This window comes from Fusarium keratoplasticum, chromosome 5, assembly GCF_025433545.1.
Source record: "Fusarium keratoplasticum isolate Fu6.1 chromosome 5, whole genome shotgun sequence".
NCBI classification, from domain to species: domain Eukaryota; kingdom Fungi; phylum Ascomycota; class Sordariomycetes; order Hypocreales; family Nectriaceae; genus Fusarium; species Fusarium keratoplasticum.
This window is the reverse complement of record NC_070533.1, coordinates 400,267-426,320: the sequence shown is the minus strand read 5'-3', so window position 1 is coordinate 426,320 and position 26,054 is coordinate 400,267. Positions and strand designations below refer to the sequence as shown.

General features: G+C 42.8%; 3 protein-coding genes and 1 pseudogene across 4 annotated transcripts, besides 1 other annotated feature; 3 read left to right on the top strand and 1 right to left on the bottom strand.

Annotated features, from left to right (window-relative positions):
- Nucleotides 1-1,361: 1,361 nt before the first annotated feature.
- Nucleotides 1,362-2,567, top strand: NCS57_00678900 (Isoflavone reductase family protein; the record flags this gene model as incomplete). The annotated part of the gene is made up of 5 exons (XM_053056663.1): nucleotides 1,362-1,448; nucleotides 1,511-1,525; nucleotides 1,634-1,780; nucleotides 1,851-2,177; nucleotides 2,265-2,567. The coding sequence occupies 5 exons, from the start codon at nucleotides 1,362-1,364 to the stop codon at nucleotides 2,565-2,567; spliced, it is 879 nt and encodes a 292-aa protein (XP_052912858.1).
- A 2,002-nt stretch (nucleotides 2,568-4,569) lies between these two features.
- NCS57_00678800 (uncharacterized protein) lies at nucleotides 4,570-4,857 on the bottom strand (the record flags this gene model as incomplete). The annotated part of the gene is made up of 1 exon (XM_053056662.1): nucleotides 4,570-4,857. The coding sequence occupies one exon, from the start codon at nucleotides 4,855-4,857 to the stop codon at nucleotides 4,570-4,572; it is 288 nt and encodes a 95-aa protein (XP_052912857.1).
- A 3,905-nt stretch (nucleotides 4,858-8,762) lies between these two features.
- On the top strand, nucleotides 8,763-9,967 carry NCS57_00678700 (annotated as a pseudogene). The gene is made up of 2 exons: nucleotides 8,763-9,053; nucleotides 9,122-9,967.
- Nucleotides 8,763-9,967: a sequence feature.
- Nucleotides 9,968-25,692: 15,725 nt separating this feature from the next.
- On the top strand, nucleotides 25,693-26,043 carry NCS57_00678600 (uncharacterized protein; the record flags this gene model as incomplete). Its single annotated transcript, XM_053056661.1, has 1 exon — nucleotides 25,693-26,043. The coding sequence occupies one exon, from the start codon at nucleotides 25,693-25,695 to the stop codon at nucleotides 26,041-26,043; it is 351 nt and encodes a 116-aa protein (XP_052912856.1).
- Nucleotides 26,044-26,054: the final 11 nt, after the last annotated feature.

The following is a 26,054-nucleotide window of genomic DNA, read 5'->3' as shown; positions in this document are numbered from 1 at the left end:
ACTACTATGCCAAGCTCAAGGATCGTGGGAGAACTTAATAGCATCATACTCTTCTGGGTCAGGGGACTTTGAGATGAGTGCGGATGTACCTTAAACGAGCCAAGGAGTGTTGCAATACATATTGTTCCTTCATGACCCTGGTCATATGCGTGCACGATTGCTTGGAGTTGTTAGCCTGTTGATTTGGAGGGCATGTATGCCTCGGGTTCTACACCTGAGACCATAGTTCGTAGCTTGATGATCGGGTGTGATATAAGCACCCCGATGAACTGCTCCGTCCTAGGAAGGTCTGGTGTAGGTACCCGTATGCGGATTGGCCCAGCTGTCGACTTCTTCAGAGACCAATATCTTGTCTTTCTTGGAGATCGAGCCCTCTGCCCCTGAGAAGAATTGCAGACCCTCCCCACCTGGTAGAAGATCAGGTAAAGCTGGTCGACGTGCTTCTCCGGTTCCGCATCAATTGAGGAGTTGAATTAATCACGAGTACAGCATATGCGGTCCATCTGATAAGCGTCCCTTCAAGTTGATAACTCAAAATTATTACTTTTTTTATGGCAGGGCGCTCACATTCTCCCACTGGGGCTGCGCCATCTACTATCACAATAGAAAATAGGAGGCAATTGAAGTACCTCTAATTTGCGGCATTTTAATTGGATCAGACCCCTGCTCGTGACCTGGTTGTAGCCTTAACGCACTCAAGGAGATAAAGGAAATTGCCCAAAGGCCCAAAACGGCTTAGCACCCATTTCCCCCAACTCAGTGAGTCTGCCTATCTCTTTGACTGCGCGAAGGCTCCCATTGGGTATCTTACAGGGATCTTAGCCAATCACGATCAGTATCTCTCTACCCTCACCCAAATCGAGATACAGGACTAACACATTGCCACCAAGCTAGCGAGCGACTTAGATAGTGACCTAGTAGTGGAGACTGGTACCGTGTGGGAGCCTTCGCGCAGTCAAAGAGATTCCTATTCTGAGGTTCGCTTAGTCAAAACGCTTTGCCGATTCTAGTATCGCTCCTCGGCGTATCGGGCCGCTTCGGTTCAATAGTTTGTTCGCTGATTAAACACGGGGGAAGATAGACCCGATTTAAATCAAGTTCACGTATTTTCCGCCAGAAGCCCCACTCTGCACAACAAACTCCGCCGGTATGACATAATATTAATTTATGCGCGGGGGGAAATTCATCCGATTTGAAGTATAGCTCATAAAAGTGCATCCTTTATTCGCTGTAATAACAATATCCTATAAGTATAAAAGGGTAGCTAGTTGATGTTATAATATCACTGCTATTTACTATCTCTATCAACATCTACTACGACAACTATTGTTTTTACTATTACCTGTTAATAAAACATCAGGATGGCTACCAAGGTTGCAATTCTAGGAGCCACCGGCCAGAATGGGAGCTCCATTGTGAATGGCTTGCTTTCTGCAAGCCATAAGTTTGTGAGTCGCTTGCCGCGGATATTTTACTTTCAAGGCAACGCTAAGATGATGATTTCGCGCAGGACATCACCGCCCTTGTGAGGCCCTCCTCGCTGGAAAAGCCAAATGTTTTGAATCTTCAGGAACGAGGCGTCAGGATAGCATCGTTTGAAATTAACGGTCCAGAAGATGCTGCTGTAGCATAGCTTCAGGGTCTCGATATCCTTATTGTGTGCTGTATCCTCAACGAAGTGCCCCTCATCAATGCAGCGAAGAAGGCGGGCGTGGGACGCTATATCCCTTGCTTTTATGCATCGGTGATGCCAAGAGGTGTCCAGACACTGCGAGATAACGTAGGTAACCCTAGTCTCAGGCGGAATTCAATGCTCTGATACAAGACTAACTTATTCTTCATCTCTATAGAAGGAAGCCTCCCTAGATCACATTCAGCGTGTTCACCTTCCCTACACCGTCATTGATGTCGGTTGGTGGTATCAGATTAGCCTCCCGCGACTTCCATCTGGTCGACTTGACCGTAGCCTATTCCTCTACAATACTGCCATTGGCGGTAACGGCGATGTTCTTTCTGCCCGAACCGATTCTCGGGATGTCGGGGCATACGTCGCACGTATTATTACAGATCCCCGAACTCTAAACCAGAAAGTTTTCGCCTTCACTGATCTTCGCACACAGAACGATCTATGGGACACTGTCGCAAGGCTTAGTGGTGAGAAGCTTGAGAAGAAATACGTAAGTTTACATTTAAAGCAGACGAAGGCTAATTGCAGCCTACCCTAGTATTTCTTTATGTACGGAACTAACACGTCTTCATTAAAGCGTACCGCCGAGGAGATCGAACAAGGCATAGCCGCGACAAAGGAAAACCAGGCCAAGACGATGGATTACTTTCAGTATACTTACCAAAAGTCCTTTGACCTCATGGGAGAAAATACTCCCGAGTATGCTCGTTATCTGGGTTACTTGATCGCCAAGGACCTCTATCCTGACTTCCAGGGTATTACATTCGAAGATTTTGTCAAGTATACCTTGGAAAACGGACTAGAGCCCATGTACGAAGAACATCAAGAATGGATCCGCGCAACAAGTGCCTTTGTCTTCAAGGGTGAACCGACGGCGTAATTATGCAGACATATGATCAACGATTCAGAATATATTCGGGGAAAATGGGATCCTTTTGTACTATCCCTTCGACTGTCAGGAGGCTCCAGTTAGGTCACTACAGGGGTGTCTAACCAATCAAATATGAGAGCATGAAAGGTACATTATTCTCCACCTAAATTAGCCTGTGATAGAAGTCCCAACAATATTTTGAGTTACAAATCGCGACATCACACTGCTTACATCCCTGCCTTGATTGATGCCTCCTTTTATTGCCGCTGACCGGCCATACTCATGCTCTCGGCGGCTGTTACCCTACCTGATGAAGCTCTGGTCGTCATATGCATTGAGGGTATCGGCAGGGATTGATTGAGAACTCATTGATAACTTCAAAATGATTTGTACGGTGTTTTAGGTGGGAATGATTAATGACGCATCTTTAGGTTCCCCGCAGGTACTGCTCATGTGACAGGGGTAGCGTGGGGCGAGTTACCTACTGGAGCCTCCCGACAATCGAAGGGATACTCCCTTAGTGCTATTGCCTTTTGCCTGACATAACTTTAACGTACATGATAAGCGAGTGCACCGGACAAGTGAGTGCACCACTTTGAAAGTTCTTAGAATTTACACCTTAATTTTTAATCTCTTTAAAAAATTCTCTAAAATTAAGGAAAAAATCTTAGAAATTTATAATTTAAAAGTTTGATTATATACAATGAGAAAAGTATTTATTATTTCTTATAGATTTTTTAAAAATCCTTTAGTAAGCTAGTTTAGAAAAAAGAAAATCTTATTCGCACTGTATATATAGCTATTTCTTTATAAACGGATTTTGTTAAAAATATTAAAAAATTATTTTTAGATATTATATAGAGTTATATTTATAGAAATGCTCTTTTTAACTTCATAGCTATTTTATAGCCATTTTTAGAGACTTAGGATTTAGTGATTTTAGGTTATACAGTATCCCTTCAATTGTCGAGGACCTCCCGCCAGGTCACGGCCGGGGAGAGCAGCCAATTAAAATGCATCGGATCAAAGGTACCTAATCCCCCACGTATTTAATCCTATGATAGAAGTACCAGCAATCTTTCGAGTTACAAATCGCTACATTACACCGCTCATATAAGTGGTGATCAATGACGCAACGTGTGGTTCCCCTCATGTACCTTCTTGATGACAGGGGTGGTGTGGGGCACGGTACGGCCGGGAGGTCCTCGACAATTGAAGGGATACTGGTGCACTCACTTGTCCGGTGCACTCGCTTATCATGTACGTTATCGTCAATCGATGGCTCATGCAACCAGCAGATGATATGTTCCTTTACTATACTATTTGAAACATTCCTTATAGTGATCAATGCATTTGGTTAGCGATCCTCCTCCAGATGGCGTATTTATAATCTATCGGCTTGCATTTTCTTATGTTTTAATCGTGCGTAGTAAGGACCTTGCAAACTTACAAACCTCAGTCAATATAGCTCAAACCTATCCCGCAGACTAAATAATTAGGCGCTCATGTAAACTCCCTTGAATCAGTGCCATGTGTCAAATTGTTGTATACGTCAGGTATATATTAATAGTAGTACTGGCCTGAGTCAAGCTTTCTTGGTTTGTAGTGGGGAGTTACTTACTGTACCCATCCATCCATGATAACTAACCCGAAAGATTTGCTAGGCTTACTAACGTGGTCTCTATCACGTGGCTGTTATCTTATCACGACTTACCTAACTCATGGACCATCCCTAGCCAGTGGAGTAAAATACTCACTTGAGGGGGCCTATAGTCCGGCCTATTCCCGTGACTCGGTCTTCCGCAACTCCGTTGTGCTCGGAAGACCAAGCACGGGGGGGCCGTTGACTAAGGAAAGGGGCTCTTGATTGGGGAAAAAAGGTACTTATATTCATAGCTAATTACAGTGGGAATAGAAGTCACTTCATTATGTTCAAAAGCACACATTACTGCAAGTCAAAAATGAAGCTATTCACATATGCGATGAAAATCGACAAACCATTAGACAACCCCTATGAGCTTTCCTCCTCTTTAGGCACCCAAAAAGGCGTCTGACAGACTTCAATAACGTCTCCAATAAGCACGTCGTCGTCGTCGTCGTCGTCTGCGCTTATCTCTTCTTCGTCATCGACGATTTCCAACCCATCAGACTCGAGAGATAGAACCTTCTTTCCCTCGTGCCGTATCCGCTCCTCGTCGGCAAGCAAATCCACTGCTTCTTGCACAACCTCGCCGTCGTAGTCGAGGGGCATCGTGATAGGAGGTTTCCAGTGAGGAAGAAGTCCCTGGTCTTCTCTCATCTCGCGATGCAGCGCGTATCTCTTGCTCATCCACTTCGCGGACGAGAGATAGAGACGTCTATCAGTCTTAGTCCACCACTCTCTCCGTGGCCGGCCTTTGAGTCCTTTCCAAGCAGTCTGAGAGGAAGCCAGATAGATATTCTCAACCCTCAGCTTCTGGATACTCTCACGGACGACTCCTCGCACCCTCATAACCCACCTCCGTACATATATCAGCTCGTCCTTCACGGCTTTCTTCCTAACCCGCCGTTCCTCTTCTTCCTGTTGTGATTGTCGATTGTAATCGTCTTTGGCGACGCGCAGTCTGGCATCGCTCATGCGAATTGGACCGTAATTAGCCACGATTGACGTCCCCTGGTCGCGAGCCCGGCGACTAAGATTCTTCTCCTTAAGACGGCGCATCTCCTGAGTCGCCGTGATGCCATTGATCGCTAGTGTTGTAGAGGCTTTCCTTGCCTTTTCATTGACGTGCGCCACGGATGGTGTCAGCGCAACCCCGGACATGATTGACGCATCGATTCGAAGCTTCACATAATGCTCGTATTGTTAAATCCTATATATACGGAAGGGGGGGGTCTCCAGGGCGCCCCAGTTGACTGTTGGAGGCGTAGAGGGCATCATTATAATCTCCTTGTCATGAGCTTCATCCGGATATATATTTTAGAAGGCATCGTCGCCGTCTTCCTCCTCATTTTCGTCATAAGAGTCAGAGTCGTCATCAGAGGAAGACCCAAAGGAGGTATAACCCGGAAGTTAAGTCTTAGCCACTTCCGCAGTCAGGGACGACAACGGATTCACTATGCGGTCTAAGATAATAGCTAGATTATAAGGAAAAAGACCGCACTTCTGCCATAAAGAGAGGATCGTCGACTTCTTTATCGTGCGCCTTCGTATCTCCTAAAGATGGAATAGAAAGTCCGCTTTATTAAAGTCGGTTGCACCGTCCGCAATCTCCCTCGTCAGGACCTCCTGATGCCAGTGTTTATAGCAGCTAAACATACCAACATCAAGAGGTTGAAGGATATGTGTGAGATGCGGAGGAAAGGGGAAAAGAGTGATATTATGAGACTCGCAATGTGCGAAAAGATCCTTCGTAAAGTGAGATTCGCAACCATCTAATAGGATAATCCTTTTCTGCCACTCTCGAGATGGCTTCGTATGTCTAACGAAGTGTTCAAACCATTCCAAAGCGATAATATCATTAATATATCCCTTTGGAGATGTCGTGATGACAGCCTCGCCGTCAAGATCGTTATCAACCCACTTGGACGGGATTTGGACACCGGGCATAATTATAAACGGCGGTATCACCGCCCCGGCTGCCGATATAGCTTCAATAATCGTGATGGAGATAGTCTCGTGGGCGTCAGTCAGGACTAGCTGGTTTATTTCGCTAAAAGTCCACACGAAGATACCATTTTTCAAGTATCCGATCTGGAACCCTGTCTCATCGATGTTCCAGATATTCTCGGTTTTCACGCCGCTGCGGGAGAAGTAATACCACTCCAAAAACCACTTCTGAATAGAGGCACGATCCTCCATCGCTTTACGCTGTGCATCTCTCGTCGTCGCCTTTCTTCTATGAAAGATCTGACGATGACGTCTCATAAAGCGGCGAGCCCAGAAGCGCGAGGCCGTAGCCTTCCTGCCGGTGGCCCTAAGGATCGCATTGGCATGTTGACGAAGAGTACGATATTGTATGTGATGTCCCTGCGTGACACGCCGCCAACACCACACAATTATCGACTGTTCCTCTTCTGGTGAGAAAAGAGTGTTGTTCCCGCCATTTTGGCTGCGTGGATTCGCTCCTCTTACCCTCGAAAGAAGTCTCTTGTATGAGACTTTAAAGGCCCGGGCAGCAGCCGCGACAGAGGGGAAAAACCTTGACTTGACGAGAGCTGCTGCGGCGACGGTACGTTCTTCGAGGTTCTCGGAGTTAAAGCGGTGGAAGTGCGGCAAGCCGGTCTCCGGGTCAATCCACCTTTGATGAATAGAATCTCCAGAATCGTGGCTTTCCAATGATGTATTCATATCTCGGATTGATGAAGAATTGCAATTGTTGTGGTTGAGTGAAGTTGAGGTGGTTGGAAGAGGTTTGTCGTGATGCCCTCACGACGGGTGGGGTAATGACATATTAGGAGCATCATCGGTGCAGAATACGGGATAATCGCAATAACCGAGTGACTTCTCTTTGTGTGTAATGCACACGTAATTAGAAGTATCTTTCTTATTGCCCTAATCAACCGGCCTTTTCCTTAGTCAACGGCCCCCCCGTGCTTGGTCTTCCGAGCACAACGGAGTTGCGGAAGACCGAGTCACGGGAATAGGCCGGACTATAGGCCCCCTCAAGCAGTGGACATGCATTTGACGCCTACATGGGCGATGATTCCGTATCAACGGTGTACGCCGGTGAACTGCAGGGAATTTCCTTGGCTCTACAGCTTGCCCGGGAGGATAGAGACAGAGGCAACGCCAGAAAGAAAGTCTTGATATACACAGACAACCAAGCAGCTATCCGGTCGGTGGCGAGGCCCAGAGGCAAATCCGGGTCATACCTTCTCCAAGACATTACACAGCGAATACAGGAACTACGAACACAAGGTTTGACCGTCGAGATTAGATGGATCCCGGCCCACAAGGGGATATACGGCAACGAAGCGGCTGACCGAGCGGCCAAAGAAGCTACAGGATGGCGACAAAGAGGTCCGCCGGGACCAAGGGCACAGCAACCCCCGTACTGCATTCCTTGAAATCCACGTTGAAACTGTGGTCGCGCAGAGTTGTCAAACAAAGATGGCAAACACAGTGGCGACAGGAAACCAGGGGCCGGGCAACCTTCAGGCACACGCCAGAGCCAACACCGAAAGTACTGCAGCCACACAAGCACTTCAGCAAGAGGCAGAGCGCCATTTACATCCAACTCCGGACGGAAAAGATTGGGATGAATGACTTCCTCTTCAAACGAAGAGTGCCAGGAGTCACCGAGCCGAGATGCAACTGCGGCGAAGGACGGCAAACAGTGGCCCATATCCTGCTTCAATGTAGGAGGCATACCACACTTCGAAACCAGGAACTAGGGCAATTTCCAGGACGTCGAAATCTCCGACAACTACTGAGCGAACGCAAAGTAGCAGCAAAGGTCGTCAAATTCATGGAACAAACCCAGGTCCTAGTCAGGACCAGTTCGTAACCAGACGAAGCCGAGCGCTGGGGAAGACTGTAGGTAGGAGGACACATACACGGGGCGTATGACTCGCCCCGTAAGAGCCTAAAAGCATGAGTGCATTAGTATTTAGAACCACGATCTACAGAGGTTGGCAGCCAGTTGTAGATAGCGGTTTAAGGAGAGAAGTGGGAAGTCTGGAGGCGGCTGGCCAAACACCATTTGGCGTTTGGCGAAGTGGGGCGCGACGGATAAACATTCGGGGCGCTTCGGCTGTCGGCCAAACCCCGCTTACCGGGCATGGCTGCCGGGGAATGGCGGCTAAAACCGAGTAGGAATAGAACCTGAACCTGAACCTGGACAAGCATTTGCTGAATTGATTCAGCGCTTCTTATTTTCAGGCACAAGACCAGAGAGGATTTTTTGACAGTTGTTCTCATTGGCCGATCCAACAGCGATTCTTGTCACCAATCAATTTGGAGTCTCTAAGCTGTCAAGGATGCGTGCCATGCGTATTGCAGCGAACAGGCCGCGCCAAAAAAGCTGTCATGTCTGCGCCCGGAGCAAACGCCGCTGTGACAAGCGGATTCCGTCATGTACACGGTGCGTCGAGAAGGGGTTATCATGTGTGTACGTCAATTACCCATCTACGCGATCTTGTCAGCCTATGGGAGGCCAGAGTTCCAGCACGGTCCTATTCCCAGATCTCGACAGTTCATCGACAACTACATGGCCTTCAAGCATGGAACTATATGTAGATCCTGGAATTGACCTCGAGCGTCTGCCAGACTACTACCGAGGTTTCCAGACAAGTAAAGACACCCTGATCCAGGACATCGATGTATTGAACAGCCTTTCGCCGGACTTTGACTTTAATAACCTAATGAATCACATGTCTGTTGATCAGGCGAGCGGTAGCATACAAATGCAAACATCCGAACTAGAGACAGCCCGACTGTCGGGCATACCTCCGCCGCTGGACCAAAGTATGCAATGCTTTTTTTATGAGCAAAAGGCTATGTCTGACACCTGTGTATGTTCTCATTCATGGCTCTGAGCCGAAAAGCCTTTACTACCACAGCCATTTACTAACATTCTCAGGCAAACCTTGACCCATGGAGCATTCATGACCCAACTTCCCGTGTGGGCTTCACTATCGCAACCTTCAAAGAGTTTCCCGCTCTTCTCGTCCGCGAGCACGAATTACCCTTCCTCCATCGCCACCTGTATCGCAGTCATATCCCGTACGCTGCTCTTGCTCTCTACTCAGTTGTTACGATTTGGACGAACCGTACCGATGGCAACCGAGCTTGTGCCATCCGCAGTCTCTGCGAAGCCGCGGACGAGTTGGTGGGCATGCCAGGCCGCAGCCAGGGCAAGGGAAAGGCAGTTATACAAACACTGCCCCTGGAGACGATGGACCTGACCCAATCCCTTACTCCTCTTGACAAGCTAGCTCGAACCCAAGCGCTGCTTATCTACCAACAAATCCGCGTTTTTGACGGCGACATTACCTTGCAAGCGCAGGCAGAACGCGATATGGGAACCCTTGAAACCTGGATCGAAGATCTCGAGACTTACCGCGACAATCTTGCTGAGATGTGCCTACTCGAGGAGGGAACGCTCCGGGGGCAACCACCAAGATCCTGGGATGAATGGATCTTTGCCGAGTGTGTACGACGGACCATATTGTTAGGCTACGGGTTCATAAGTCTTGTCAGCATGCTCAAGACAGTGGGTATTGGTGGCACACCGGTCCCTGGACGATCAGCGGCAGTCCACCGGTGGACTGCGTCCAAGTACCTGTGGGAAGCCGCGTCATCCGACGCGTTTATGACGGCGTGGCGCGAAACGAGGCAGCATATTATACAGAACTTCTCCATCCAAAGGCTTCCTGGGTCGATTAAGGTCACGGACACCGATCACATGATTAAGCTTTTACTTACATGGTGAGTACATATCTGCCCTACCTTACCCTGCTCTGTTTTGCTCTATTATCTTAGTAGTAATACTAGGGTTAGAAAGAAAATATCTTATTCTAACTAATCTTTAGGGTTTTAGGTCCTAAGTAAATAGAATAATAGTCTATAAGCTGGAACGCTAAGTAAAACTTAGAAATAAATATAGATAAGGTATCTCTAAAAAACTAATTAAGTCCTACTAACAAGGTAGCTATAACTAAGATTAAATATACTTAGTTACTAGTTCTAGATAGGGTTATACTTGTTGGATTGGAACCTGTAGCTCAGAGGGTGGTCACGTGCCTCTAATGGCCGGTTGGGTGATCTCCGGATCTATTATCGACTAGGCCCAATCAGGAAGGCCGTGTCATGGCCTAAAAGGGAAGGAGGGAATCATCATATTAAACAATAACGCACTCTGATTGGTCAGAGCAGTCCCACTATAAGAGCTCCGCGCTATATATTACTACATTAGGTAATAACCTTATTATTAGAAAACAAGGCTCTTTTCACTACCGTTTTTCATACTTTAAGGTAATGTGACGGCCGAGGTTCCCAACGAAGTAAACCGTAACCGAATTGGTTTATGTTGGCAATTGTAACGGGGCGTAACGTACTGAGCGTAGGGTGGCGGATCACTTCTGATAATGTCAAGAAGTATTCTTGAGTAATTAAGTTGTATTGAAAGCTGGAGAGCTATCTAGACAGGGAAGTGGGAGTGAGTGAAGCTATATGTACTATTCTGATTTGCTTGGTCGATCATGGTCGAACGGGCTCTCGTTCGACCTGTTCGACCATTTAAGGTTAAGGTTCACTTTTGGTCGAACGTGGTCGAACTCGTCCCCGTTCGACCCGTTCGACCACACACCACTTCCTCCAGGGTCTGTTTGTTCCGTTCCGAGCTCCGACGTTTTCCATTCGTATCCTGTTTGCTCTTTCTGCTCGTAACACCCGCGCACGGCTAATATAGCGTTTTTTTAGTGACAAAGCCGTCAAGACCTTTGCAATCCCTTCTATCGCCGCTATGTACAACGATGAGATGAATCATGTGGACCGTGGCGACCAACTGAGGGCATCACGGGGCTATAGTCACTCAATTTGTCGCGGCCCTTAGCAGGCTATAGCTTAGACCTTCCTTCTTGATACAGCCCTTATCAATAGCTATCTTCTTTAGCTTCATAGGCAGCCAAAGTGGGAGAAAATACGGTCTCAGAGTGACTAACGAGGCCGCCTTATAGATAACCTTATTGCGGCTTATTAGACTGGTCATTCTAGGCAGCGATTTCGAGCTAGTGACGAAAATACGCCTATGGAGCTGCATGAACATGTCAAAAGAGGGGAAAACAGCTCTTGCCTTGCTTATCAAGGCCTCCGCTGCAGTTAAATTAAATTAGGTCACGAAGCAAGAGGAAGCCATTAACCGGCATTAATACCAATACGAGGAAAAAGGAGCTAAAAAAATAAGGTACAGCTGTTGGTAATGTGATGTTATCCTTTGTAACTAGCAGGATTATTAGGACTTTTATCACCATAGAAAATAGGAGGCAATTAAAGTACCTCTAATTTGCGGCATTTTAATTGGTTCAGACCCCTGCTCGTGACCTGGTTGTAGCCTTAACGCACTCAAGGAGATAGCCCAGCGAGCCCAGCGACCCCGATGACGAGGCCGGCGGGCTCCATAGCGAGGTGTCGTTGATCTGACAGGTCTGAGCTGGTGAGGGGTTCCTTGCCTTATAACCGACCCTCAACCACCTCTGCGCGAGTGCTTCCAGCAGGGTGCGACAATCTTATCGTATTTATTGTGTTCACAGTGGTCAGGGCCCGCCCACTCCAGGTCGCGTCCAGACAGAAGGCTGACAAGAGATGATTTGCCCTCGTTGTGGGGCCAACAGCGACAATGTTCGCGTAACTATGGTTCGCTGAAGGAAAGCGCTGAGGAGAGAGGGGATCCGTCAATAGGTACCACGGTAGATGCCTAACGAGGCTATGGCGTGGCGGAGTCGCGCTTGGCTTCCTGCCGAGGACACAAACGCGCTTTGTGCATTTCGTAATGATCAGTCCATCAAAGCCCTTGTGTCCCCACAAAACACGGGACGACCTATTAGATAAGGCTCAAGGCCTCTAATCAGTTAGAGTATGCTAAAAGAGGCATTCGAGTGTGCGAATTTGTTGCGTACGTACGGTACTGGCAGCAGCTGTTACTGAAGAGGGGCGGGTACAGGGCCTAAATTCCACAAGGGCGCTTCGCTTGCTCCCATCTATGTCCGTGGCCAATGCCTCCTCCTGCCCGCGAAAATCGACTGTAGCGTGTCGCGGACGCGTTAGGTCATTCGCTAATCGGCGAGCTCATGAAGTGTGCATGCAAGACACGATTATCAAGGCCCATTCTCAGATTAGTGGGCAAGGAATGGGCTGCTCGCCCCAGCCGACCAATTGACCACGAAATCGGTAATGGGCGTATCAGCGAGGTCAATTGGCTCAGATATCAAGGACTGTAAACACCAGAGGAGTCCAAACATGTGAGACGTCATGGTAACCGAACCCAGCACAATAACCGCCAGCATAGAGTCCAAACCAAGATTAAGCATGAGCTCAAAGTTTCACTCGGGTTCCGATTCAGGTACCCGCACTTTAGATGTTCCGGGCTACCCACATCTCTGCGATTGCAACAGGGTGCGACCGTTCTATTCCCGGCAACGGCTTTCCCCACGGAAAGCTCCACCACGTGCGTTGTGAACCACACAGATCCAAGAGAGATTTTGTACTTGGTTCGGGGAACCGTCGACCCAGTTGCCCATAGTAAACTTGGGCGAAAGTAAGAAACATACACAGCGTTCCCGCGTTGCAGAATAGGATGCACTCGGAACGTTGTTAGTGATCCCGCTTGGATTGAGCAATCACCAAGACCTATGCCGTCGTGGCCATCTCTTCTGGCATATTGGAAGGGCAGTAGTTTCTGTGAGAATTAGAGAGTTTTAGACGTAAATAAAATAAAAGTAAACAATTAATTCCATTCTTTACCCCACCACTCTGTCCTTCACCACAACAAGCCATGAGCTCTGAAGATGCCACATCCCTTCATGCCATTGACAGCTGCAAGGCTGTAGAACCAACCAGTTACCTGTTGTCAGATAAGTGCAGGCTGTTGTTTGAGGCTATGGTCGCAGGAGGCGGCAGGACCAGGTCGGAGAACAGCGCTTGATCGCTATCTAGGGTTGCTGAAGATCGGTTGTCACAGAGAGAGCGGCCAAGGCTTGGTTGGCGACTTGGATTCAGCCTGAGCTCCGAGTTTCCACCCGCCCGATGAGGTCTCCGGTATTGGATCCCCGGAAGTCGATAACCCAGGGCCGAGTTGAAGATGTAGAGGAACCACTGCAAGAGCATCAAGGTCGGGTAGTATCCAGCAAGCGACAGCCCAAGTATGGATGCTGAGACCAATATAAGAAGCAAGGTTAGGCTCAACAAATAATTAGCGGTTTCGCGCTCGGATTCCATCTCTCGGGAAGCGAAAAGTATGACCCCAATGGTAGTAGCTTGGGAAGTGAATGGTGTAATATAGGCAACTTGAGGGGGAGTCGGGATCCCCGGAACCATGACGAAGATAGTAATGAACATTACTTCAACGCATTCGAGTCTAACAAGCCATTTCAGCCACGATTTTTTCACAATGCTAACTGCAAACGGATAGATGATTGCAATGATCTGGTTATCAAATCAGCAACGATACGCTTGTTGAAGAGTTCAACGGACCTGAACGATAGCGGCGCCCCAGAAGGAAATGGTATCTAGGATGGTAGGGATAGATCCCGCAAGAAGCTCGGGAAGCTTTCCAGGCTGGTTATACTCGAGAGAAAAGAGGATCAAGGCCGCTATCTCTAACATGCTCCATCCTGCTATCAAGCATACTTAGAAGCACAGTAAGGGCGTCTCCCGCCACCACGAATAAATAGCCTTAAGTAAGGCAAAAAGGTAGATAAAAAGAAAAAAAAGACTAGATATTAGATAGGTCTCAATGACCTAATATTAGGTAAGACTATCTATTTTAATCAAAACGAATCAGAGAGGAGTAGGTTCGCGACTAGCATTAAGGCGTGACGATAAGGAGACTCTAAGTCTTATTTATATTTACGAACAAAGACCGCAGTAAGAAATAACTCTACTATATTAGATAGCGCATAATTAATAAAACAAAAGAACCAACATAAAGATAGTTATATGCCTCTACTCCCCGTGGGTTACTAATCTCAGGGGGTACGGAATCTTAATGGGCCATAGACGAACGCGGCAGTGACTCGGGACTAAAGTCACCCATATACTCAAACAGACCAGATTACGCCATCTTCATACGAGTCTTTAGCTAAGATCTCTAAGATTATGCCGATAGGGTTATCCTATCGGGTATTACGGAGTAATAAGTGTAGCATTACTTAACCTTCATAGCGGCAGACTAAATGCGGTAGGGACTAATAAGACTCCCCTTAACCTTAACTCTAACTACGGTGATTCCTACTGCTACTCTTTAGTAAGTCTCTCTTGCCCTACTTCTCCTTAAGGAGATCCTCTACCTATCAGCCGCAGTTCTCTACTATAGCAGCCGGGCAAGACCTATATAGCAGAAGGTATAATATAATCTCCGCCGGACTAAACTTAGACTCTAGTACCTTCGAGGCAAACTCATCCGCTTAACTCTCCACTACCCTTTTATGCTCCCTCTACTTTTCTAGTTCCCCAAATATAAAGCGGAAAATATCTTTAATAATACCTCTATTAACAAGCTAAAACTCGACCTCTATATTAATTCGGCCGGGATACATCAATACCTAGTCTAACTTTTTGGGATAATTAGTGGTCATAATAAGGACTCGGTCTTCCTAAGAGGTAATACTATTAAGGACATTTAGTAAGCCTAAAAGAGTAACCCCCTTCCTTTTCGGCCTCGCGTCTATGCCACTATCCGAATCTTCCGAGTCGGAGTCCCTAGAATACATAGCTCCTACTACATCAATATCCTCCAGCAAGACAACACATCTGCCTAGGAGGTCAACGAATAAATTATTCAGTATTTAATTATCTACGCTAGGGATACTAATGGCATAAATATCTATATCTAATTCACCAGCGACTAATAAGCTAAAACTAGATTTTCCCGTTCCAGGCGGCCCATAAAAGAGGTATCCTCGCTTATAGGGGATCAAATAGTCGGAGTACTAGCATCTAGTTTTAGGGTTAAGGAAATCTTAAATATCCTTAATCAAAGGTTCTTTTTATTTCTTATCGAGAATAACTATCAATAGAGGCCAAGCAGCTATTACTTTCTCCTTTCTCTAGTATTCATCGCGATGCCCATAGATAATCATCTTATTCTTTAATTCATTGAGGTATATAATTCGATATTCTTCCAAGAGATCCTTTAAGACCAAAGATCGCCTAGCATAGGTAATAGAGATTTGCTCCTCTTTATGGAAACCATGCTCTACTAGTGTAGTCCGGTAGTGAAGCACGTTATACTTATACCAGAAGAAAAAGGAGCCTTCCTGTGACGATCGTATCTTTCCCAAGGGATAAACCGGTCGTGCTGGGTTTATATTAGCAGGGGATTATTAGCGTTATCTTGAACAGGGTGTAAGTCACGTCTAGTAATATGCTCAAAGGTATTGAGTATAACCAAGTTGTATTGATAGCTGAGGTAGCTAATACATATGAAAGTGCAATGAGTGTGTTCTATATACTTGAGTTAGTCCTAGGGACCGACGTTGTTGAGACTCGGTCCAGGGTAGGACCGATGCTTTTGCCATTCGGTCCTGGGACCGAGTTGCGCGAAGTTCGGTCCCTTCGGTCCCTTTTGCTTAGTCAGGTGGTTCTGCCGGCTTTCCCCGCCTGGCGTATGTCATGGCCGTGACACTTCCCACGGGGCATATTAAAGAACCTTTTTCCCTTTAAGGTATTTCTCGCGTATTAAATCCTACTTTGTTCGGATCTTAGCGAGCATAGAACAAGCAGCATCGTCTAATCGGCGAGATAAGACCTAGGCTTATACCATCTCGTGCGTTTCGTCTAATCATTTAATATAGATTATTATTACTTTAGGGGGTTAGCCTAGAATATACGGGTTTAATTTTAGTGACTAACTATAGCGTTAAATAAACCAATCTCTTAATTTAAAAACATATAGCTTTAAGAACGCAACCAAAGTAAAGAGATATATAAACTAAGTATAGCCAGTTAGGTTACTATTAAGGGCTTAATTAGCAGCACTAGTGATATTTATAAAACCAGGAAAGAAGAGGTCTAAGAGAGATATATATTAAGATAGGGCCTCTTAGATAAGAGGAGGGCTAAGGTTGCTAAGAAGTATTATAATAAATAAGTTAGAGAGCAAGGGATTACAAAGTAATAAGCCTCGGGAGGTAATATATTAAATAAGAGAGAAATAAGCACTATTAAAGTAGCAATATCTAGTATTCTTATTCTTTTTAGAGCTCATATAATTAATAAGGAAAGATAGAAATAGGCTAAGAGATTAATAGCACCATTATAAGGCCGCATTAAGAGTAACTAAATCTATATAAAAGTACCTATCGCGATTATTAGCAAGAACTACATAGGCCACTAATTATAGTTCTCTCCTTACTTTTATCTTAGTCTAGCCGCGGATGCATGCTAGTCTTAGCTAAGAATAAGCTATAATCAACGCCGCGTATAACGCAAGCATATCCTATTAGCTATTCTAATTTAGTTAAAATATAGTACTAAGGTTACGCTAGGGTTTATATTAACCTACAAGTTGCGAGAAATAATAATATCGTTAGCGCGATAGCATCTAATCCCTTAATAATCATCTAGCCCCCAATAGTAGATTCTTAAACGGCTGCCTCCTTAGCTACATTAAGGGCAGGCATACCCTATATATAATTAGCTAAGCGTACCTATTATAAAATTTTATGAGTACATAATAAAACTCTCTTATTCCGCCCTAATCTAATCAAAGTAGCTGCACGCCAGGACCTTATATTTATTGCGTTTATAGTCTATTATTATAATTTCCCCATAGAGACCTATAATAACTATTTTTAAGAGCAGATGCCGTCCTACAAGCTATTAGCCATATCATTAGCCCTAGCAATAGATCTTTAGTAGCATATAGACTAATTATTTTATACTAATTTATATATAAACTTATGCTTTAATAACAAATATATTAAGTCTCTATGTAATCTACTATAGCTAAAGAAGCTAACTTCTAGGTTAATTAATATACATTATTAGCTAATATAAGAAATATTAATAGGCAATCGCTTTTTAAGGGGTGGTTAAGCGAGTTAACTAAGTTAAGTAGGTAATCTTAATTAGAGCTCCCGCTTTAGCAAAAAGAATAGATATATAGCTTATTTCTCGTTTTAGTTCGCGACCTTGATCTATAATCTGCTTCCCGTTTAGGTAGGTATCTCGCTATTATAGCTCACTTCCTTTCCTAGCTTAAAATTATAATATGCAGCCTAATTCCCTTTTAGGTTAAATAGCACATTCGATAGCCTATTAACTTTTTTAGAAAAGATTTTTATTCTAGACTTCCGGTATATAATTACCCCTAATTATAAGTTTAATTAAGTATTCTCGGCTAATATTAGAGTAAATAACTTAAGGTCTATATAACCATATAATTAAATATTAAAATAAAAGGGGAAAAAAAACTATAGCTTAATATTTAATAAATAAGGTACGATATAAAACTATAAGATATAAGCCAAATTAAAGCATATCCTAAGCCCATAGAATCCATTAAATATAACCTATAATTAAGCGGTACCTATACTAAAAATTCTTAGTAAAGTAATTACATAAGGCAATAGTCTACTCTTATTATTTAGTAATCTTAAGATTAACTAGAGGCGGATAAGATATTCTTATCTAGATATGCTACTACTACTATAGTTAGTATAGGCAGATAAACTAACCTTGCTGGTATTATTATATTTAATATAAGTAGGTATTATGAGTCGTTTTGGCTTATATATGAAAGACTATAGGTATGGGTTAATATGAATAGAAAGAGTCTTATATCAGAGCGACATAGTATGGCATCTGGAGGCCTTTATATCATATGAGATTCTTTCTAGCTAATTAAAGCCTAGTCCGGCCCTATAATCACCAACCCCGCTGCTCATATTTTACTTAATGTTGCCTCCTGCTAAAATCCACGTTAAGCCCTTTAGTTATACCGATGACTACTTTCATTTTCATTAATCCGAGTCTATCTAGCAACCTATCTCTAAAATACTAGATATATTCTAAGATATTTAACTTAAATAAGTCGCTATATTACTACGTTATAGAGTACTAGGCCAGTGTAGATAAGGAAGCCTTACTAGGGTTTCTACTAATATTGTATAGTTCAGAGAATAATAGCTACTTATTAGGTTGCTAGAACTTCAGGCGTATTTACCACGGAACCACTCGTTACACGATACAGAGGATACAGATCAAATACGATCTAGTAGTCAAGCATATCAAATATGTTTTAGAGCCTTTAATACTAACGATACCTTATATCGGCATATTATAAAATATAAGGCTAATATTCTTTTGGTTAGATATCTTTATCTTCTATACTTATTCTTTATAGCTTAAATAAGAGTATCTCATTAGAATATTATCTTATATTTAAGTATATTCTACCCAGGATAAACCCTCTCGAGGTTTCTTAGAGCATATATCTATTATAAGGGATATCACTTACCTTAACCGCCTAGATAATAATAGCAATAATACCGGCTATACTTATGATTACTATGGCAATACCGATAGTATTAAATCTAAGGGTAAGGATATTAATGCCGCCTATGCTCCTAAGTTCGGCCTTATAAACAAAATAACTCGAAATAAGGCCTCGGTGCTATATCTATACCATAAATACCGCATAGAGTAGCATATTTTCCTAATACGTAAGTAGATACTTAAGTACCTTAAGTCATATATATTAAGTATTCTATTAAAACTAAGTAAGAATTACGGTGCTAATTAAAAGCTATAGATACTGCTTACCTTTAGATATGCGTATTTTATGGAGAGATATATATAAAGGTATTTATAGCTCTAAGCTATAATTATAATAAGAGGTAAGTAACTAACTAGAATAATAAGGCTTTAATAAATAACTAGAAGGAAGTTTATAGATCGGATCATCGTAAGTATCTAATATATCTAGAAGCCTTCCTTAATAGGACCTATTTTAGTATTTTAATACCGCAGAATAGAAAAAGGAAGTCAAATCCGATATACTAAGGCTATAAGTTTAGTGCTACTAAGAGGCTAAGGATAACCGTGACTTCTAGCGTCGAAGCAAATAATATATCTATAATAGATATACTACACTGAAATAATATAAGCCACCTATCAGAAGCTTAGCTAATCTAGTTTTATTTAACTTAGACATAATAGGAAGATAGGGAGACTACTATTAAAGTACCATAGATACAGGCCGAATAGGCAATAATTCTAGAAGATGGCGTTCGTTCGACTTATTGCCTAATTCTTTCGTAGCCTACTCTAGGTCTTATAGATAAACTTCCCGAGTATCCGCTAATATTCGAGGACGCTACTATCCCTCCTCTCTATTTAATCACTTCGTTACTAAGTATAGTTCTCACGGAGGAGCTCCCTAAGTATCTACTAATTTTCAAGGATACTACTATACCGCCTATCTATTTATTTACTTTAAATATATATATGGTTTCTATAATTATGCTCCCCGAGAATCTAATAATTTTTTAAGAGGCCGCTATATCGCCTCTCTATCTAGTTATTTCATAGCTAAATATAACTCTTATAGAAGAATTTCCCGAGTATTTACTAATCTTTAAAGACTCGATTATACTACCTCTCTACCTATTTTCTTTACCCTTAGATATCTTATGCTTATAAATCAAATCTATTTTCTCTACTTATTAGAGTATATAATATTAACCTTAAATACTAGTATTTATATCGCTTTTATTATTAATTTAAGTGATTTATTTAGCTCTATTAATCCCTACTTCTAAAGCGCGTCCCTATTCCTTATTGCGAAAGTAAGAGTACTACCTTATAATACCTCTATAAAAATATAAGTATTACGGATATAATTAGCTCTAGTATAAGAAGAAGTTACCTATGATCTAAATGCCTTACTTATTAGCTACTATTATTAAATATTTACTTAACGCGTTATAAACTAATATCTAGAAGATCAGAAGGAAGAGCTTACTATAATCTAATACTCCCCTTAGAGAAAAGTACTTAGATCCGGTATAAGTCCTTCTAAATCACTATCTTCATATTTTTTGCTAATACATAAATCATAATAGATTCAATAGGTAGACCCAGGCTATTTTTCCTAAATAAATAAGCTCCAGGGATAGGTCTTAGTATTCGGTAAAGTCTTAAGCTAATTAATTCACACTATAGATAAGATCTTATTATTTCTATTATACTCTAAGAGAATTTAGCTCTTATATTACGGCTAAAAAGAATAATTTTTATATACTAAATTATCTAAAACATTTTATTTAAAGAATATAAACCCGCTAACTAATCCTAATAGCATATTATCCTGCCTTATTATCGAAACATATAATCCTAGCATAGTATCATCTAAATAGATAAATCTATCTATCGATATCGATTACTAATCATCATATGCTATTAAAGTCGCTATCGAGATAGGGTATTTATTAGGCATTTTATTATCGCCTAATGACCATTCGTGCTTATGGCGAGGATAAGAACGGACCCCGCTTAACGTTTCTCGCAAAAATTAATTTCTAAGCCAAGTATTCCACGTAACGCAGAAGGGAATATTAGGCAGTCTAATTAGGTAGGTATTAAGCCTAGTACTATTCTAGTATTAGGTCGCAATATATAATTAATTTCCCTATTTAATATAGCTCTAACTTAGCCCTTAAGGGATAATACTTAAAGGAGAGGACTCTATTAGTTAATATAGGTTCCTTAGCGATACGCCTAAATACCTAAAAGACCGCGTTTAAGGATACCTCACTATAATACTTTGGCCTAGGTATCATAGGCGCCTAGGCCTTAATAGACGGCCATAACCCATGCTACCCTACCTAAGCGCTCTTACCTACTATTATAGAAAGAGCTACTAACTAGCTGAGTATATGCGTTTTATCCGAGGACTCGAAGTAAAGAGACCCGAGCCTAGAGGCTATATAAGGCCTCGCAGATACTCCTTTTTCCCTTAGTTTATTTTTTACTATCTTTAATCCTAAAGTAAAATTCTATTTTCTCTACCGCTTAGTCTCTACCTCATATCCCTTTAAAAGGTAAGTAACACCATAGACACTATTATAATTAACTATAATACTTATAACGAGGTAGCTATAAATCGCAACTAAGACTAAGACAATTTTAATAAGGGTAATCTTAGAAGAATAGTAAAATAGATATATATCTATGCCTATGTTAATAAGAATAACAAAGGGGACAGAGAGGATCCGCCTACTAACCACTAGGCTACCTTCTTAGAGATATCACTAACTCACTCGGTTCAGATAGATATAGCCCTAGGCTATAGCTCTAATAGGTTATAAGGCAAGATTAAAATTTCATCAAAGAGATATAGATTCACCAACAAGGCCATTTATAGGCTATCCTTTAATATTATCGGCAAACCAAAGGTTAGGGATATTATTAATCTAATCAATAGCAATAGACTCTAGAAATATACATTCACGCCTAAATGGGAAGGTTATAGGTTTTAGGTCTATACTTTAATCTTACATCTTGAATAATAGGGTATTATTAAACCTAAGAGTACTAGTTAAGCTTAGAGCGCGGTATCTTATTATTATATTAATCCTTCGGGATATAATATTCAAGAAGTCAGGCAAGGAACCTTTTGCTCACTCGAATGACGGCGTATAAGAAAGGACACGATATAAGTGAAAGGAAATGCCGCAATAGGAGGACCTGCAGAAGGGATAGGTCGGAGGTTATTAATAAGTGTCAGACAATTGGTTCCGCAGGGATCATTGGTGGCACCAGTCGATTGATGAGAATTATCTGAAGAACAAAAGAAATCGAACAGCCATGTGTTCGGGCACAGCTATTTAAGTTCATGTCGTTAGGATTATGCGACAGGCCAGATGTGAAACCGGATAGTTACATCCGGTCACACGAATGTTATGCGACAATAAGTTTACAACCTGGAATCTCGTGAGATATCATGTCGATGCTATGTATTATTTGATTACCTATTTGAAAGCTGTGTGATTGCCGTTGCGTGGAGAGCATTAAGTAAAAAAAGACAATGCGATCAATGCTAAGGTATCCTTTCATTTTATCGCCATATAAGTGGCGATCTATGGCTATATAACTTTCGGAAAATTATCGGTTATATATTAGCATCCCTTTAAGATCCCGATTATAATAATCTTATTTTTCCACTCTCTTCTTTTAAATTATACTTAAAATAGACTTAAACTTCGACGACATAAGGCTCTTTACCTACACGGATGCAGAACTTGCCGGCCATATCACTTCTCTTCCCAGTTTACCTAATTTTTCTAATATTATACCACTATCTTCCAAGTATTTGGCCAAGGGCTATACAGAGGATAAGCTTAAGGATACTGCGGAATCTATAAAATTCATATATCAGCTTAGTATCTATATCCCACATATTTAATAAATTATCCAGGTCAATAATACGTTTTATTACATTATAGATCAGATTCCTAGAATAACACTTAATATAGCGTAGCTAGAGCTTAGTTAGATAATAAGCCTTCAACTTACCTTCCAACTTCGTCACATTATCCACCGCTTAAGGTCGGTTATTTTAACCTCATCTAGATCACTAGCAACTAGCAAATACAGGTTATATTTTCTCGAAGATTCTTTCGGCTTACCACCTAGAGCTACCTTTCAATAGGTCAATACTTTCTTAAATTTCTAGGCCAATTTTGTCTCGCTCCGCCATAAGATTAAGAAGACACCGGCAGAGCATATAACCTGCCCGAGACCGGTATTTTCATATAATTACCCATTTATCTTTACCCATTATAATCTAGCGCCTCATAATATTATTCTCGACCGCGAAGGGTAACTATGGTTTATTAATTAGGATTACGCCGGATTTTATCCCAAGTTCTTCAAGTACACCGGCATACATAACTTTATTCCCACGGCGTAGACTAAGTTCATATTATAGCGATAGAACCTATTCGCCTGGGTTGTAGGTGGGTTTTACGATAGGGAATTCTAATGGTTAGAAACGATAAGATCCCGCTTTACGCGCTTCCGTCTAGCACGTCGGTTTAATATAAAAGCAAACGGGTATACTACTACTGCCGGCAGGACCAATAATAACTCTTAAGAAATAAAACCAAGAGGCAAGAGCAGAGCGGTGGTCTTCGAGGTAATATTAGGAGCATTATTAATTAGAAACAAGGTATATACTTATATAATACTCTCATAGCGATAAAGCTATAAATCTTACGTCTACAACTTACCAGGTCCTATTTGCCCTCGCAGCTATCAATATATAAATCTATTCAAGACATCATAGCCATTAGTCGACCCACTCCCATCCCAGCCTAACCCCAGAGCCCATTCCCAAAAGACTTTCCATTCCCTAATTATCCCACATTTAATAAGGCCAGAAATTAGGCTAGTTCGCAGGATATAGTATAATCTATACTATGATATTAAGTATATTATAGTAACGAGTATATTATGATATTATTAAAACAAAAATAGGTTACCCCCAGAAGACTATTAAGACTTATACTTCAACAGATATTAAGTGCACGTCCGAGATCGCCACTACGCATAGCCCGTGCCGGAATCAGTAGCGCCGTAAAAACATACGAGCAATTAAGCGACACAGTAGCATAAAATAAAACTTATAGACATATATTTAATAATCTATTTCTATTCTACATTATAACAACGACCTCCGTATTTAGAACCTCAAACGTAACAGATGAATATTAGTGAGGCTAATCGATACGCTCCTTTCGGGCCAGCGATCCACAGATGGTTAAAATACCGATGCCTATCGTACTATCTTATCGATATAGATAACAGATAAGGGGGAAGTAGCTAGCCTCAATCTAGCTCTATGCGGACAGAGGAGAAAAGCTATATGGATTAACAAATAGGCCCAGCGCCATCTAGCGGGCAACTATGCTCTGCGGCTCTATTAGTATCTTCCCTAAGTAATAATAAGAGGTTCAGGTTCAGGTTCTATTCCTACTCGGTTTCAGCCGCCATTCCCGGGCAGCTATGCCCGGTAAGCGGGGTTTAGCCATTTGGCGTTTGGCTAGCAATAATGAGAGGTTTAGCGTTAAAATCCCTCCTATCCCTCGTGCCTATTTTAAGATAGATCACGCTGCGGCTAAGGATTCGAGGGAGTACTCTTAGGGAGCTTAATTTAGAAGTCTTAGATCTTATTCGCCGTCAATAAAGCATTATCGCCGCCCTGACTTTAGCGTAGCGGTTCCTAGTCTAATTTTAGAAGATATCATATCCATAAGGTGATATACATATAGATACCAAGAGTCCAGGGGTACATCAGTATATATACCCCTAGTATAATATATACCTATTAGTAAGAGACATAAAAGCGATATTCTATAGTTCATCGACGTATTTATAGAATCCTATATTCTCAAAGTATTTTACCGAGTTATTCCTCTCGATATCTAAATAGCCGTTCTGCTTATTAAATTAGGGGCGTGCGATTATAATATGGATCCGATGACCGCCCTATTCCTAAGAGCAGAGGAATACTGCTTCCTAACTTCTTTATATTCCTAGGAACAGAGGAATACTATTTCCTGACTTCTCCTTATTCCCAGGAACAGAGGAATACTGCTTTCTCACCTTGGCTCCGTTCCTGGGAACGGGGCAATCCTGCTTTCTTGTTCTTACTCTGTTCCCAGGAACAGACCAATACTATTTCTTGACTTCTCCTTGTTCCCAGGAACAAAGGAATACTATTTCCTGACCTCACTCCGTTCCTAAGAATAGAGCAAAACCGCTTTCTCATTCTAACTTCGTGTTCCCGAAAACAGGCAGGCGAAGACATCTTGGGTGAGAGGTCATGCGCATAACTACGCTAGAGCACGATGGCCGAAGTATATAACAGTGCAGGGATCTGCAGCAAGTGATGCTGCGAACGACGATCGGCTGAGTCGTAAGTGAATCCGCTGAAGTAACGAGGCACCGCGTGCAAGCAAAAGCCAGCACACTCTAGGGCTTACATACGCAGGCACAAAGTCAACGGTGCAACCTATTCGCATCAGCGGGAGGTCGCGTCATCAAGGGAGTGGAGGGTCCCTGAATTAGGCTAAGCGGCTAAAGCGCTAAAGGACAGATAAGAACGCGTAGATATATTAGATATGCAGCAATAATGAAACGGCCAAAATAGGTGCTGCCCTTACTGCAGCCTAATAATTATTCTAAAATGACCTTGTCTAGTCTTCCTCTTTTCAATACATTCTAGGACACCATCTATTATATATTAAGGTAACTATAAACATAGCGCTTCCAGCAGGGGTTGGCCCAAGGGTTGATCATATGTGAGTGAGTTGAAAATCCCGACACCGGACTTAGGCAAGCCCCACATTTCGGCCCTCGATGTGGCTATATGGACCGACCCGCTTATGATAACATAGTTCTCTGGATAGGACTTGTTCTGTTGTCCCGATGTTTTTCCCTTATCCAGCGTCTCAAAACAACAAACCAGTTCTCGACGCCGATCACCCGCTCCCTCTTGCGCAAATCCATCAGCCTCCATGGGAGAACTTAAGAGGCTGCGAGAGCAGCTACGGGAAGAGCAGCGCCTACGCGAAGTTGCTGAAGGCCGCGCCCTCGAAGAACAACACCAACGAGAAGAAGAGCAACGCCGACGTGAAGCCGCCGAAGGTCGCGCCCTCAAGGAACAACACCAACGAGAAGAAGAACAACGCCGACGCGAAGAAGAGCAACGCCGACGCGAAGAAGAGCAACGCCGACGCGAAGAAGCCGAGAAACTCGCAGATGCATCGCGACTATTGACACTCCAACCA